The sequence below is a fragment of the Carcharodon carcharias genome, chromosome 12 (genome assembly GCF_017639515.1).
Source record: "Carcharodon carcharias isolate sCarCar2 chromosome 12, sCarCar2.pri, whole genome shotgun sequence".
Taxonomy (NCBI): domain Eukaryota; kingdom Metazoa; phylum Chordata; class Chondrichthyes; order Lamniformes; family Lamnidae; genus Carcharodon; species Carcharodon carcharias.
This window is the reverse complement of record NC_054478.1, coordinates 32,542,138-32,557,677: the sequence shown is the minus strand read 5'-3', so window position 1 is coordinate 32,557,677 and position 15,540 is coordinate 32,542,138. Positions and strand designations below refer to the sequence as shown.

At 45.0% G+C, this 15,540-nt stretch overlaps 1 protein-coding gene across 1 annotated transcript in view; it reads right to left on the bottom strand.

Annotated features, from left to right (window-relative positions):
• Window positions 1–1,353: 1,353 nt before the first annotated feature.
• LOC121284663 (high affinity cGMP-specific 3',5'-cyclic phosphodiesterase 9A) overlaps window positions 1,354–15,540 on the bottom strand; it is a 112,047-nt gene continuing 97,860 nt past the window's right edge. The window contains exons 11-14 of the mRNA XM_041200222.1: window positions 15,166–15,268; window positions 9,661–9,765; window positions 4,661–4,807; window positions 1,354–1,620 (exon numbers count right to left, since the gene is read on the bottom strand). Of these exons, the coding sequence (XP_041056156.1) occupies window positions 1,354–1,620; window positions 4,661–4,807; window positions 9,661–9,765; window positions 15,166–15,268 (622 nt within the window). The remainder of the gene's footprint in view (window positions 1,621–4,660; window positions 4,808–9,660; window positions 9,766–15,165; window positions 15,269–15,540) is intronic.

Here is a 15,540-nt window from a genome sequence, read left to right as displayed (position 1 = left end):
TCACAATGCATCAGTAGAAAAACCATATTGAGTACCCTCTCTACAAAACATGCCTGGCAGTGTTCTGTTCCTCAGAAAAATGTTGTGTGAGACAGGCAACATCCGTTTCAACTCAAGTAAATTTATTTAAAAGGCTGTGCAGCATACAAGAACAATGCATTCAAACATTGATAATTCAGTCCTCAAAATGGCAGAGCCAAAATCTTTCTCTTTAATATGGCGGGTCGAATTTTTCACAAAAATATATACAGCGTTTTGCGATTATTAGTCATTATGCTGCAAATTTATTTTTGTATTGGTCAATCCTCATTTCTTTATGCTTGGTATCTACCCTGCTTATTAGCTCAAGTAAAGGTATAAATGTTTTATCATGGGCGAGAAGAGTTTGTGATTTTTTTTTCCACACTCTTTTCATGTGCAGGGCTACACCACAATGGATGAGATCGCCTGGTAAACAGCCAGGCTGCTATTAAGATATTTTCTAACAGACAGCCAAAATAAAGGTAGATGGATGTGCTTTCATCTTGTTCTGATATTTTCTGCTCGCTGCAATGTATTATTTATGGTCCAGATTTTGTGATAGTAATGATGGTGGAACTGTCAACACTCACCGCCATTACTCCACTGAAACTGACAGCAACTTCTGGAGTCTGCACTCGTGCAATTAAATACAGAAATTCCAAAGTTGCTGTCAGTGATTCGACACTATTCCATTTGGTGTGCTATTGAAGTCCCTGCAAACAATTAGAAATCAATGAACTGATGAAAATGTCCCATTTTATACTGTAATATCACTGATAAAAAACCTCCCAAAAAGCTATGCCTGGTTACTGAGGTGTAACTAGGTTTTTAATGATTTACTAAGTCATAACCTGTTGCTGAAGAACATCTCTGACCCTGGAAAACTAATTTTATTCTTTTTAATGTCAAAAATTTCCATCTATTAACAATTCTAAGTTTTGTAATGTAATCAAAACGCAGCTTCCTTATGGCATTTAAGTTTCTAACTTGAATGTCCCCATATATATAAAATTTGTAAAATTTATAATGAGTGCAGGATAGTCAATGTACTTTACTTCCTAGTTTGCTGTCTGTGAGAATACTCCTATGTTGCTTACCCTGATTGATGATGTCACTGTTGCTGGAAATCTCCTTGACTTCGTGCCAGATTAACATTAACATTGAGAAAGGAGAAAACCGTGCCAGGGAGACAGCTAAATTGTTGTGGGCAGTGTTCTTTGAGGTTAGTGATGAGCAAAATCCACTGACTGCAAAATCTAGGCCAATGAATAAAGACAGCAGTCATTGTTCTCCCAATGAGATTACTTCCAGCCCAAAATCTTCCGATCTTACTTATTTCTTTTCAATCTTCTGCAAAGATTGCAATGCTTTTGTTTTCCTTGAGGTATTGGCCTTGTTGACTTTCAGTTGAGTACGCTTCACAGTTTCCTTTGGTTCAGTTTGATCTGCACCCTTATGGCTTTCTTTCTGCTTCTCCAGGGGTTTTACCACCTTGTCACTCTGCGAGCTTCCAGTACGATTCATTTTCTCCTTTTCCAAGGCGTTTTCCATCTCTGTGTAATAGTCCAAAGCCTTTCGCACAGGGTCAATGATGTGTTGCTGCAGGAGCAAATAACACTTCTAAAACTGCTAATATTTAATATGAGATATTTCAATATAATTCCAAGCAGGTTCAGATAACTTTGCCTTCTAAGATCATTTTAAAATGTCAGAAAGATAATCCTTTATCTGTGTAGTAACACCGCTGCGCACAGCAGTACAGTGTTCATTAAGGCATGAATATTGTTAGTAAAAAATCTACTTTGAATGAAATGCAATAATCAGTGTTTTGAGGAGAAGATGGGAGAAATCACATGGTCAGTGCAATCTACTCTTAACTCAATCAAGTTATTTGCTCATTTTTCTAACACATCATTGTGTTACTAGCAGCACGACGAGTAACACCAGATGGAGCGCAATGGTTCATCATGGTGGGGGTCACCTTTTCGACGTGTCCATCTCAAGAGCAAGTGGGGTGGGCAATAAATGTTGGCTTTGCTGGTGATGCCAACATTCTGTGAGCAAATTTTAAAATACGCCTTATTTTTCAAATTTTACAGCACAAAAAATACTTTGAATTATCAGGAGTGGGCTGTACTGGATAGGCCACTCATTCTGCATATATCCAACAAGGTCGAAAAGCCTCAGGACATCTTTTTATGTTACCTCACTTGAGAGGAAATAAAGCATTGAAAGGAGTGCTTTCAATATAAAATATTTTCCTCTGGGAGACAGTGCTGACAATTTTCTTATGTCATAGTAAAACGATTTGTAATTTAAACCAATTTCTTCTCTCTCTCTGGGTGTCTGTCATCCTTGGATTGCTCTCCCAGTAGAGAGCTGCTCGGCTGATAACAGCTACTTTAGAGTCATCCACACAGGAGTCTCAAAGATCATCATCCAATTCTTAATGAATGCCAATCAAGAGACGTTCAATCGGACAAAATACAATGGGTAGAATTGCCCAGTTGGTACCAAATATTTCTGCTTAGATGAGTCTTGATCATCTACCAGGCCCAAACATGTTGCCCTCTACTGCAACTATCCACCCAACCCCACATCCCACCCCAACCACCCCCAACACCACCCCTGCCATGGCTGTGCCTTTAGTGTGTCTGAGTCAGCAACCTGCCGTTGTCTCCCTACCAGCAGATCACATGGACAGCAGTGGGGGCAATGAGGCAGTATCCCAACACATCCTGAAGGGCTTTTAGGAATGGATAGCACAGATGCTAGCCTTGCCATTGACACCCACGTCCCATGCCAGATTCAGAAAATTTGTGAGGTCAATTTGGAGAGTAGAAGGTTTGCTTACCCTGCTGCTGCGGATTAAATCATTCATTCATTTCCTGCACTGCAGGGCGGTCCTCCTCTGCACCCCTCTGGCACTGACCACCCTGGCGACCTCCTCTTAGGCCGCTGTGGCGGGTTGGGTGGGCCTCCTGCTCCCATCCCTGAGAAAGAGGATCTCCCTCCTGTCCTCCATGGCCCAGAGGAGAGTCTCCAGGGCGGCATCACCGGTGCTTGGTGCCATCTCGAGGCCATCTCGGTGCCCTGAATTCTGATACACTGAATCACTGGGCTGTCGGGGTGCCTTGCAAATGTGGTGTCTGGGTATGATGGCAGAGTGCGTGACTTCCTGCCCGCCATGGCATGAGATGCGTCATGAACTGCGCACATGCGTAATTAATAAAGCAGGGAGCGTGCAATTGCACATAGTGGCTTGCCCTGCTCATCGACAGGGAACACTCCGGGTTCCCGCTCCCGCCGTGGAATTTATGGGAGGAGAGGAAAATTCCAGCCCACCTCTGCTCCAATGCCATCCCATTTCCTTGCATCAGAGGTCATTCCCAAAGCATGGTCAGCTTCCGGGGAGGGAACCTATTATCAACCCCAATAGAAATACCAGTGGGCCCCCTGCTAACCGCACCCAAAGAGGCATAACTCAACTTAAAGGAGTAGAAGCAGCCTAATGACTGCAGAAGTTGCAACCTTGTAGGTCTGACTAACAGAAAGACATGTATAGTTAGTTAAGTTGTTGGGGGCCAGCATGGAGGAAGCGAGACTGTTACAGGATTCTCTCCCTCTAACAAGGTCTCAGGGTGCTACCATCACTTATTAGGATCTACTTTTTTAAATTTATTCATTCATGGGATGTGGCTGTCACTGGCTAGACCAGCATTTATTGCCCATCTCTAATTGTCCTTGAGAAGACACTGGTGAGCAGCCTCAATGATGCTGCAGTCCATGTAGGAACACCCACAGTGCCATTAGAAGGGAGTTCCATGATTTTGACCCAGTGACAGTGAAGGAATATAGTTCCAAGTCAGGTTGGGGCATGGTTTAGAGGGGAACTTGCAGATGGTTGTGTTTCTATGCATGAACTGCCTTTGTCCTTCTAGGTAGTAGAGGTCATGTGTTTGGAAGGTGCTGTCGAAGAAGCCTTGATGAGTTCCTGCAGTGCATCTTATAGATGGTACACACTACTGTCACTGTGCATCAGTAATGGAGGGAGCAGATGTTGAAGGTGGTGGATGGGGTGCCAATCAGCGGGCTGATTTGTTCTGGATCGTATCCAGCTTCTTGAGTGTTATTGGAGCTGCATTCATCCAGGCACCACAGTGATTCAGGAAAGTGGCAGCAACATGGTTGGACTGGAGAGAAGTTCACCAGGAGTCTAAGCCCTGTGCCCCTGATATAAGTTGCATATGATGGATGGTCATTGGTAAACCTGATGAGAGCAGGAAAGGAGAAATGTAAGTTGTGTAAGATGTAGCTGTAGGCTACGCCATCCAAATTTTCCATTTTTCATTATGTCTCCACCCCAATTTCAGGTTTCCAAGAAGTAAACTCCAAGTACTGCAAACCAAATCATCCTAATACTGCATAAGATTATATTAAAATTTATCATTTGAGGTTTTTAAAGCAAAAGCTTGATTTCTAATGTATGTGTTATGGCTATTACTCCTGTGGAACCTTCTCTTATGACCAATAGGTGAAATATGCAGTTCACTACCAGCAAATGGAAATGTCTGCGGATAAGTCATATGATATTGCGGTGTCTGCTGTGAAGAAATAGCCGGAAAGATTAATGCCTCACCTCCAAATTGGGGAATAGGTTTGCAAGTTCAATAAACAACGGCAGCAGCACAAAGCGGATGAAACCCGTTTGGGATGATGGCTTTGTCACCTTGTCCCTGTCCATGAATGGAGACACTGGTAACCCTTCTAGTTTCTCCATGTCACTCTACAACAAAAAAATGAACGCATGCATTAGATCAGAACGCAGAACTGTTAGCAAGCTCTACATATCCTCATCAGAATAAATTGTTCTGGTTCTGTATCTCCCTGAAAAGAAACCTGATACCTATATTATCCCAGTGCTGATTTTTCTTCTCACAGTCACATGTTGACAATAAGGACAGAATGACCTTATTAGGCCTGATTTTAACCTAAGCCACCTGGTGTAAATAGAATGGAATTGGTTCACATATGTGGCAATGTAAAGCAAAATTGGATGAAGTCTAAAACATGCTTCTAATCTGAACGCACCCCATTCCTGCCAGGCTGTGTTAGGTTCAAATAGGGGGTCTTATTTTGTTGATAGACAGTTAGCTATATATTTATCCATTAAATCTAGTAGTAAAGCTCTATCCTCCAAAGTCACAAAAATGTAAGTCATTCTGCTCTGCTGAGCATATTATTAATATGGTGTAAAGCAGGAAACAATTTACCTAACAGAACCCATCCAAAGTGATTTTATTTTATTTTATTCTTTTATTTATTTGTTCATTTTTTATCCTTTTTCCCCAAACCATCCCTCCCCCTACAGGGCCATCTGTCACTTGTTTCTATGTTTTGCTTTCACAGAATACTGACCCTTGTTGACTCTTTTTGACTATGTTAAGCTTTTCTAAATGGCCTGCTATTTCTTCCTTAATAATGGACTCTAGCATTTTCCCAATTACAGATGTTAGGCTGACTGGCCTATAGTTTCCTGCTTTTTTGTCTCCCTCCCTTATTGAACAGGGGCATCATATTAGCAGTTTTCCAATCTGCTGGGACCTTCCCGGAATCCACTGAGTTCTGGAATATTTTGACCAATGCTTCCACTATCTCTGCAGCCACTTCCTTTAAAACCCTGAGACGCAGGCCATCAGGTCCTGGCGATATGTCTGCCTTTAGTCCCATTAGTTTGTCAAATACTTTGTACCTTGTGATAGAGACTGTTACAAGATCTTTCTTCCCATTAGCTCCTTGCTTTGGGATGTTTATAGTGTTCTCCACTTTGAAGACTGGTACAAAATGTTGGTTTAAATTATCTGCCATTTCCCTGCTCCCTTTTATCAATTCTCCAATTGCATCCTCTGAGGGTCACACGCTCACTTTAGCCACTCTCTTTCTTTTTATATACCTGCAGTGTTGTTTGTTTTTATATTTCTTGCCAATTTACTTGAATAATCAATTTTCTCCCTCTTTATTAGCTTTTCAGTCATCTGCTGCTGGTTGCTAAAATGTTCCCGATCCTCTGGCCTACCACTAGTTTTCACCGCTTTGTATGCCTTAGTCTTTGATTGGATACTCTCCTTGACCACCTTTGTTAACCATGGGTGGTTCGGTCTTCTCATTGAGCCCTTTTTTACCAGGATAAATTTTTGCTGAGCTTTATGCTCAAATGTCTGCCCATCCATTGACTTTCGTCTTAGTCTATTTTCCCAGCCTGCTTTAGGCAACTCTTTCTTCATACCTCTGTAATTGTCCTTATTTAAGTTGAGAGCAGTGGTTTGAGGCCCGAGTTGCTCACCCTCAAACTGAATTTGAAATTGTACCATATTGTGATCACTACCCCTAGAGGACCCTTAACTATGACATCTCTTATTAATTCCACCTTATTACACATTACTAGGTCTAAAATAGCCTGTTCCTGGGTAGGTTCTGCAACATATTGCTTCAAGAAACAATACCTGATGTACTCTCCAAATTCATCTTCCATGTTACCTCTGCCAATCTGATTTGTCCACTCAATATGCAGATTAAAATCACCCATGACAATTGTAGCACCCTTCTTCCACGCCTCCATTATTTCCCTATTTATACTTTGTCCTGCAGTGAGGAACTCTTCGGGGGCCTATAGGTAACTCCTACCTGTGACTTGTTCCTCTTGCTATTCCATATTTACATCCAAACTGATTCCACATCACGATCTTTGCACCTATATCACTACTTACCACTGCATTGATACCTTCATTAACAAAGCTACCCCACCTCCTTTTCCTTTTTGCCTATTTTTCCAGAACATCAAATACCCTTGAATATTGAGTTCCCAGTTTTGATCACCCTGCAACCATGTCCCTGTAATAGCTATCAAGTCATATTCATTTATTCCTATTTATGCTATCAACTCATCTATCTTGTTACAAATGCTGTGTGCATTCACATAAAGAGCCTTAAACTTGACTTTTTACCATTATTACTCATTCTGGTTCTAATTTCTGCTACACTCTCCTGCTTATATTTTCTGCCCCTTCCTGTCAGACTTTGATTATCGTTCACCTCTTCACTACCCTGCACCTCTGCTCTCTTGTTCCCTTTTGATTTTTTAAACTTCCCTTCATTGAACTCTCCCTCCCACTAATTAGTTTAAAGTTCTATCTACAACCCTATTTGTACAATTCGCCAGGACACTGGTCCCAGCATGATTCAAATGAAGCCCGTCCCAACAGAACAGCTCTCTCCTTCCCCAGTACTGGTGCCAGTGCCCCATGAATCAGAACCCATTTCTCCCACACCAATCTTTGAGCTATGCATTTACCTCTCTAATCTTATTTACCCTATGCCAATTTGCACGTAGCTCAGGTGGTAATGCGGAGATTATTACTTTATGGTTCTGCTTTTTAATTTAGCCCCAAGCTGCTAATGGTCGCTCAGCAGAACCTCTTTCCTAGTCCTACCTATGTCATTGGTACCTAAGTGGTCTACAGCAACTGGATCTTTCCCCTCGCACTCCAAATTCCTCTCCAGCCCAGAATAGATGTCTTTAAACTTGACACCAGGTAGGCAACACAGTCTTCGAGACTCTGCCTCTGCTGCAGAGAACAGTACCTATTCCCCTAACTATGCTATCTCCTATTACTACTACATTTCTCTTTTCTCCCTCCACTTGAATGGCGCTCTGTACCACGGTGCTGTGGTCAGTTTGGTAATCCTCCCTGCAGTCTGTGCCCTCGTCCACATCGGGAGCAAGAACCTTGTACCTATTGGACAAGGACACTGGCTAAGGCTCTTTCAAAGCTGAATTCTGGATCCCCATACCTGCCTCACTCACAGTCACATCCTCGTGTACCTGACCACAGTCCAAAATTGTTGTAATTAATCTAAGGGATGTGACTCCTGAAACATAGCTTCCATGTAACTCTTCCCCCTCCCTGATGTGTCGCAGTGTCCGCAGCTCGGACTCCAGCTCACCAACTCTGAGCCAAAGTTCCTGAGCCAACACTTGCTGCAGATGTGGTCACTGTGGATCGCACCAGCGTCCACCAGCTCCCACATGCTTTAGCTGCAACACATCTTCTCGCTGTTTTAAACTGAACTCGTGGCTCTCTCCTCGCTGTTTTAAAATGAACTCCCGGCTCTCTCCTCGCTGTTTTAAAGTGAACTCCCGGCTCTCTCCTCGCTGTTTTAAAGTGAACTCCCGGCTCTCTCCTCACTGTTTTAAACTGAACTCCCGGCTCTCCTTGCTGTTTTAAAGTGAACTTCCGGTTCTCCTCACTGTTTTAAACTGAACTCCCGGCTCTCCTCACTGTTTTAAACTGAACACCCGGCTTTCCTTGCTGTTTTAAACTGAACTCCTGCCTCTCCTCGCTGTTTTAAACTGAACTCCCGGCTCTCCTCACTGTCTTAAACTGAACGCCCAGCTCTCACCTCACTGTTTTCCAAACTCATCAAAGAGATTTTCAGTAATATTGATAATATTATAACACCTGTAAAAACCAGGATGTTCCACAGAACTTAAATGAGCACCTCTTCAGAAACACTCCTTCATTATTAAAATTAAAAGTCCCTTGAGGGTCCTAAGTCCATGAGCACCTTTTCTTTGGTTCCAGTGCAGCTTTACTGTTTTCAGCAGAAAAGTTCTGAATGTCGTTGTGAAGTTTCTGACTGTATATCTGACAACAACAATTACAATAAGAGTTCTGGAACTTTAGAACTGAGAAGTCAATTGGACTCCTCAGTGGCCGCTATCCCTGTGATATTTTAATTTTTCCTCTGTCCTATTCTAACACTTTTTCTAAATGCCAATCTAGAGCCTGGAGTCTGAGCTATGGAATGCTGCTCTGTATGACTATCTGTATGGCTATCAGTCTCTTAGGATGGAGTTGACCCAGAACAAACTGTTTCTTTAGGCTTAGAACCTCCACAGCTTTGCTCCGCAGAGCCTTTTTCACATGTGAAGGTATTTGAGGGGCTGAGGAGAATCATCTACTACTACTGCTTTCTGGGGAGAGGCGGTGGCATAGTGATATTGTCATTGGACTAGTAACCCAGAGACCCAGGGTAACGCTCTGGGGACTTGGGTTCAAATCCTGCCACGGCAGATGGTGAAATCTAAATTCAATAAAAATCTGGAATTAGAAATCTGATGATGATGAACATGAAACTATTGCCCACTGTTGTAAAAACCCATCTGGTTCACTAAATGAAGGAAATCTGCTGTCCTTACCTGGTCTGGCCTACATGTGACTCCAGGATCATAGCAATGTGGTTGACTCTTAAATGCCTTCTGAACAAGGGCAATTAGGGATGGGCAATAAATGCTGGCCTAGCCAGCAATGCCCACATCCCATGAACAGACAAAAAAAAAGGCAGAATCTTTGCAGCCATCTTCTGCTTTCCTGGAAACTGAATTATGGGAAAATCAACCTTACAGAAATGCTAGTATTCATTAACCTTCTAGAAAGCATGTCCTGAATATCCTACAATGCTGGCAAAATGGTTTGCCGGAAATTTCAGTATCCATTCCATAACTCCATTTCCATTGAAATACATCAGCATTAACATCTCTTAACAAAATGTTTCCATTGCGTTCAATATTTAGGGTACCTGATTGAAAAATTCCTGCAGTAAGCAATCCAGCCATGGCTCAGCGACATCCATGGGTCGGGCTTCATTGGAAATGTCGCTAACTTTTATTATAATCATTGTAAGCTGGAAAGAAGCAGTAATGAAGAAGACTCAGTCGACTTTGTCTAACACAAGCAGCTGGAAATGTTGAGGCCATTCACTTACTGGGGATATTTGGTCGCAGCTGTGAGACTCTTAAAAATTAATTCTCCATAAACACATGTACAATTTTTTTTTTTACAAATATATATATATATATGTTGGGCAAATAAGCATGTGCACACCTATATAATTGGGCATGTCATTCACAGTCTAGTGTCTTAAAAATATGAAACATTCAAACTATCAATAAAGATTTTATCATTTTAATTTTGCATGTGTGCACCGGTTTCAACTTATTTCTTTTAGAGCCATTTACATTAAATTGCCGTTAATTGTTTATACTAACAAGCAAAGACCCTAAGCTTGATACCGGAGCTGATGACATCCATGGGTTGCATCTTCCAGTCGGCAAGCAGGGGGTGGGGGGCCGGGGGATTGGGGGGTGGGGGGGGGTGGGGGGGGGGGGGGTGTGGATGGGGGTGGGGCCCGCTCACCGACGCTGGGTAATGTCGGGCGGGCGTCCTGATGTCACCCTGCGTCATTTACATTCTCAGGTCGGTGGCCTATTGAGGCCATTAAAAAAGTAATTGAAATCATTAATGGACCTGCCCGTCCAACCTTAAGGTTGGCGGGCAGGCTGGGAGACCTGGCGGGCTTCTGAGAAAACAAGAAACCCCATCCACGGGCGGGATGAGGCTTTATGAGAGATTCAAAAATTTCAGGATATTTTAAAATAAAAGTTATGGACATGTCCCAACTCAGGTGACAGTGTCACATGAGGGGACATGGCAGCGAAATTGTTTTCTCATCTTTATTTAATGTTTCAAACCTGAGCCGATCTCCCCGAGGCAGCAATTTGCCTCAGGGAGACCTATGAACTCTTTTGCACACACGCGAGAAAGAGCACACGCCCGGCTCAGGGAATCCCCACCCAACCCACCCACCCGCACAGGGAGCTCATAGCGCTTCCTGCCGGGCTTCACCCTGGGTGGGCCTTAATTGGCCCACCCATGTAAAATGGCAGCGCACACCCAACTGGGGGGGTGCCAATCGGGAAGCCCACCCACCCACTCGCTCCTGCACCTCCCCCCCCTCAAAAGGGGGGGAAATGTTAACCCATGTCCCAAAACACTGAGCAGAGAAAGATGGCGCTTCCAGACTGAAAATATGGAAAAGGACGTTAAAGAAAGGTGAGTCAGGTTCAGTTTTCCAACCTCAATTCTCCAATATGGGGCCCTTGCACCTAGGAAGAATCGTGTAAATTAACTGCGAAATAACTAGAAATGAAGAGCTCCCTTAAATCAGTTATATCTTCCTCTACATTTGCTAACTTCTCTCTCTCTCTCTCTATCTAAGGTACTCTTTGTAACTAAGGATGAATCTCTATTTTTCATTCTTCCTTCTTTGGGTGGAATCGTCCCACATTTGTACTGAGTCTGGTAGCGGGTGAGAAAAACGACATATTATCTGCCGGCCGCAAGGGCAGGTTTTCGCGCCATATTGTCCCGTTCCCAGGGTGTCCCGCCTCATTAATAATGCAATCCCGAGAAACATGCCAGATTGCTGGCAGGGTAGCCTCAGGTTTGCCCACCCTGCCGTCACCTCAGGTCTTAAGTAATCCGGGTGCCATATGTAAAGGGCGCCCCGCACAGAGCTAGCACTCTCTAAGGGATCGGAAGCTGCTAGAAAGTCATGACTGCTAAAGGGAGGAAACATGCTACTCCCAAATTTAGTGATGCTGCCCTCGGGAGCCAATTGGACATATTGGTGGGTGCCGTGAAGTCCTCTACCCACCCCCCACTCTCCATTCTGGGTGAAGACCAGCAAGCGAGATCACAAATCCAGCATGGGAGGTGGTGGCAGCAGTGGGCAGCACCAATGCCCTGCAAAAGAGGCCAGCCACCCAGTGTCAAAAAAGAGGATGAATGATCTCCTCCATTCCACCAGTGTAAGTCACTCTTCTCATCACTTTCAGCTCACACACTCATAAATACATTACACATCCACAGGAATCTCACTCACTGCCAGCTCAAGGGACATCACCATTCACTCTCACACACATCTTCATCTGCCCTGCAGATCGTGTCTTCATCCCGTTCATGGCACCACTCACCATCCACACATGCCGGGCATCCTTCTCATCTGGTCTGGCAGGAGTCCTGATTACACTCTCTCCATCTGTGTTCATGCAGGACAAGCTGGCACACAACAAAAAGGAGAGATCTTGGATTGGTGGAGGAATGTCCAACACCAAGGTCCTCACAGAAATTTAAAATAAAGCCATCCAGCTGGCCACCGATGATCTGGACCATTCCTGTGCTGATGGTGAGGTCAGCGGTGAGCCTCTGGACTCAGTCATACCTCAGTTGCTGAGGCTGCAGAGGCAAGCTCGGGAACATCAGGAAGGGATGTCTGCTGCTCTCCTCAGATTGTAAGCCACGATGGTGGAGTCAGTTTGCCCTCAGTCTGAGGTGATAGCGCTGTCATGCCAATGCATGGAGGTGAACACTGGCAGGATGGCAGCTGCCATGAGGACCTTGGTCCAGGACATCGGTCCTGCACTGAGCATGAGCCGAGCTCCATCCCTGATGCCATAGTTAGCCTCCAACAGTGTCACTGCGAGAGGGGTGCAGGGCAGCTCAATCTCATTCCACTTTCCTCTTCTCCTCAAGGAGTCAGCCAGGGGCCCTTGGGCACCCATAGGGGGGAGGATCAGCAGGTGCACACCCTGGGGCCATCCACCCAGGTGACTCCAGGAGTGTCTGGCCCTTCCAAATCCCCTCTTCCTGTGACCCCATCAACTCCAGGGGTCTCTCCAGGTCTCGGCCCTCCAGATTACTCCTGCCATGATCATCACAGACAGGGCGTAGCAGTCAGCAGGCTGCCTTTAGCTCCGCTGTTGCTGTCGGGGGAGCACCAAGATGTAGTGACAGGGTTAGGAAGGTTAAGAAGATGTGGCTGCACAGCCTTGGCACAGGTATTAATCACCTGTACATAATGTTCATTATTATAAATAAATTTCCAAGAACATCTCCTTGCCTAAAGCATCAGGTGTATCCGAAGTTTCACAGCTGCGTCTCCATAATATGATAAAAGCAAAATACTGTGGATGCTGAAAATATGAAATAAAAAAGAAAATGCTCTGGTCGTGATGACTTGAAACGTTAACTCTGTTTCTCTGTCCACAGATGCTGTCAGACCTGCTGAGCTTTTCCAGCATTTTCTGTCTCCATGATATGACCCTGATCACAGAGCGCTAGCAAGCAGCCCTTGGCCAGGCAGGAGTGAGACATTCACAGAGGCAATGTGAAGATTTATGAAGTGTCCTCACTGCATGTCGTCATGATCCTCCTGGAACCTAACGACTATTCGGGCCTCCACTGCGTCTCCATGACATGAGTCTGAGCACTGAGCGTATGTGCGCTGCCATCAGCCACACAGGAGTCAAACATTCACAGATGCAAGATGAGGATATCAGGACTGACCTCACTGCATCTCACCATCATCCATGAATCTTGCAGCAATGAGGGCCTCCTGAGTGCACCTAGATATGCACAGTCTTCAGTGACACTGATACTCAGTCATCTGCAGGAATGACAGGTGGCGTCTATAGACACTGGGTCCAGTGAGGCACCAATGAGCAACGGTTCTCAGTTGCCTGTGTAGCAGGGCCTACCACCCCTTCATCATGAGGGAGGTGCTCCTCTCTTTGCCAAGCCAGATGACTCCACTGCTCTCTTCTTTTTCTTCTCTGGTCTCTGTAAGCCATGAGGCATACTGCTAAATCACCAGGCTCCATGACCCTGATGTTCTTCTCCTGCAGGATCAAAGAGAGAGAAGCGTGGGTTATCATACGTGTACTAAGAACCACTCTTGGTTAAGTCTGAAGGCCCCTTCACGCAGGCAGATCAGTGCTGGCCACCGCTTGGATGGCCAGTGTGTAGTGCACTCATTGGCTGTCTGAAACCCCACCCATCTTCGCCCCACTCCATTTGACTGATTGGCAGTAGCTTCGCCCACTGGACTGCATGCTGGGCTCTCAGCTCAGGCACAGGCATTCTCCTAACCTGCACTGCAAGGCTGCACTGTTAGCTTGAACCTGAATAAAAACATTGCAATGAGCTGTGAGCACCTGTGAGGGACCTCCAGTGACTGCGCCATGGCCACCTCCCGCAAGGGGATTGTACAACTTGTCCAGTCGGCCAATTGTTTTGCTGCCTGCTAAAACGCATATTAATTTGCAGTCTGCCCCCGAGGGGTGGAAACTACTGGAGCATTTGGTGGCACTTTCATGCTTTTGGTTTGCTTGACTGGGCAGACAAGCTTCAGAGGCCTGACTCCCAGCGTGTTAACGGAGCTGCTGCTGAACGGTCTCAGCTGCAGAAGAATGCTCACTTTGGGCAAACTTTTCCAAGCGCATGGCTGCTTCCCTCACAGCCCCCTCCCCACAACACCCGACCACCCCCCCCCCCCCCCCACCCCACTCCACCCTCGGCATGTGCTTGTGTACTTCAGTCTGTGCTGCCTTGCCCTTAAGGTTGGACGGGCAGCATTGTTAATAAGTTAAATTACTTTTTTATTGGCCTTAATAGGCTGTTGACAGTTCAGCCGGCGCGCAGCCACATCCGGCGTGTGCCCGCCAAACGAAATATCGAAATGATGCGCAGCGACGTTGGGACACAAGCCCGACATCATCGCGCGTCACTTTACGTGTCGGGCCCCATCCCCGCATGCCAACCGCAATATTCTGCCCCAGGTATGAAATGTGTGTCTGGAGTGTGCACGCTGCAGCTGTAACTGTGAAATAACCGTTTGGCTTAAATATTTTCAGGGACAGGTGGCTCATAACACGTTTTGATCTGAAAGTCGGAAAATTGTATTGTGTGAAATTAGCTTCCTGAAAGGATCCTAAATTCAGTAAAAAAAAAAGGGGCAAACGGTCTCTCTCTGAACTAAAATTTATAGGCTCTCATATCTATGAAGGCCCGGATGCAATGGAGAAATTTGTGTCACTAAATATTTATCGATCCGGCATCACTTCTTTTTTGCTCCATCATTCTGATTAACTGTTGTGTTTCTATCCATTTCCATCATGGAAAGGCTTCTGAATTTAAATAAACTGGGAAACCTTAGTAACGTTTACACACGCGCACACACACACACACACACACACACACACACACACACGCGCTATACAGCCAACTAATGTTCCAGTTTCCAATTGTCCACACTACATTATGCAAAGGGAGCAGACTGCAACTCCTTATAATAAAGATGAAAATGCCCATCAGATTATCCACCCCCCAGTTGTCTCTTTCATTGAGGTTCTGCACAGGAACAAGCAGCAATCGCTAGAGTGCGGCTGAAAAACTTGGTACTCACCAGATCCTTGTGGTTTTTGTTGCTAAAATCAAAAACTGACACGGTGGATCTGAACTGATTCAGGATCTCATTGTGACGAGCCATATCTGTGGCAAGGACACACCTAAAGAAAGATCAAACTGACGTCAGTTCATGGACCTGCAGCAATGTCCATTGGTGCCAGTTTTCTGAAGGCAGCAAGGAACCTTGTCTGCCAGCAACATCAGATGAGCTGCTTGTGGATTTCTGATGTGTGCTGGGAGCAGGCAATGTTTCTCCACTGTCAACCCACGTACACAGCAAATTACCCATTGTGCTAAAAGTTGGTTTCTCGTTTAAATACTTCTATAGAGACTGACAGGAGTTACTAACCATTTGTTCGGACTGCTTTTGCAC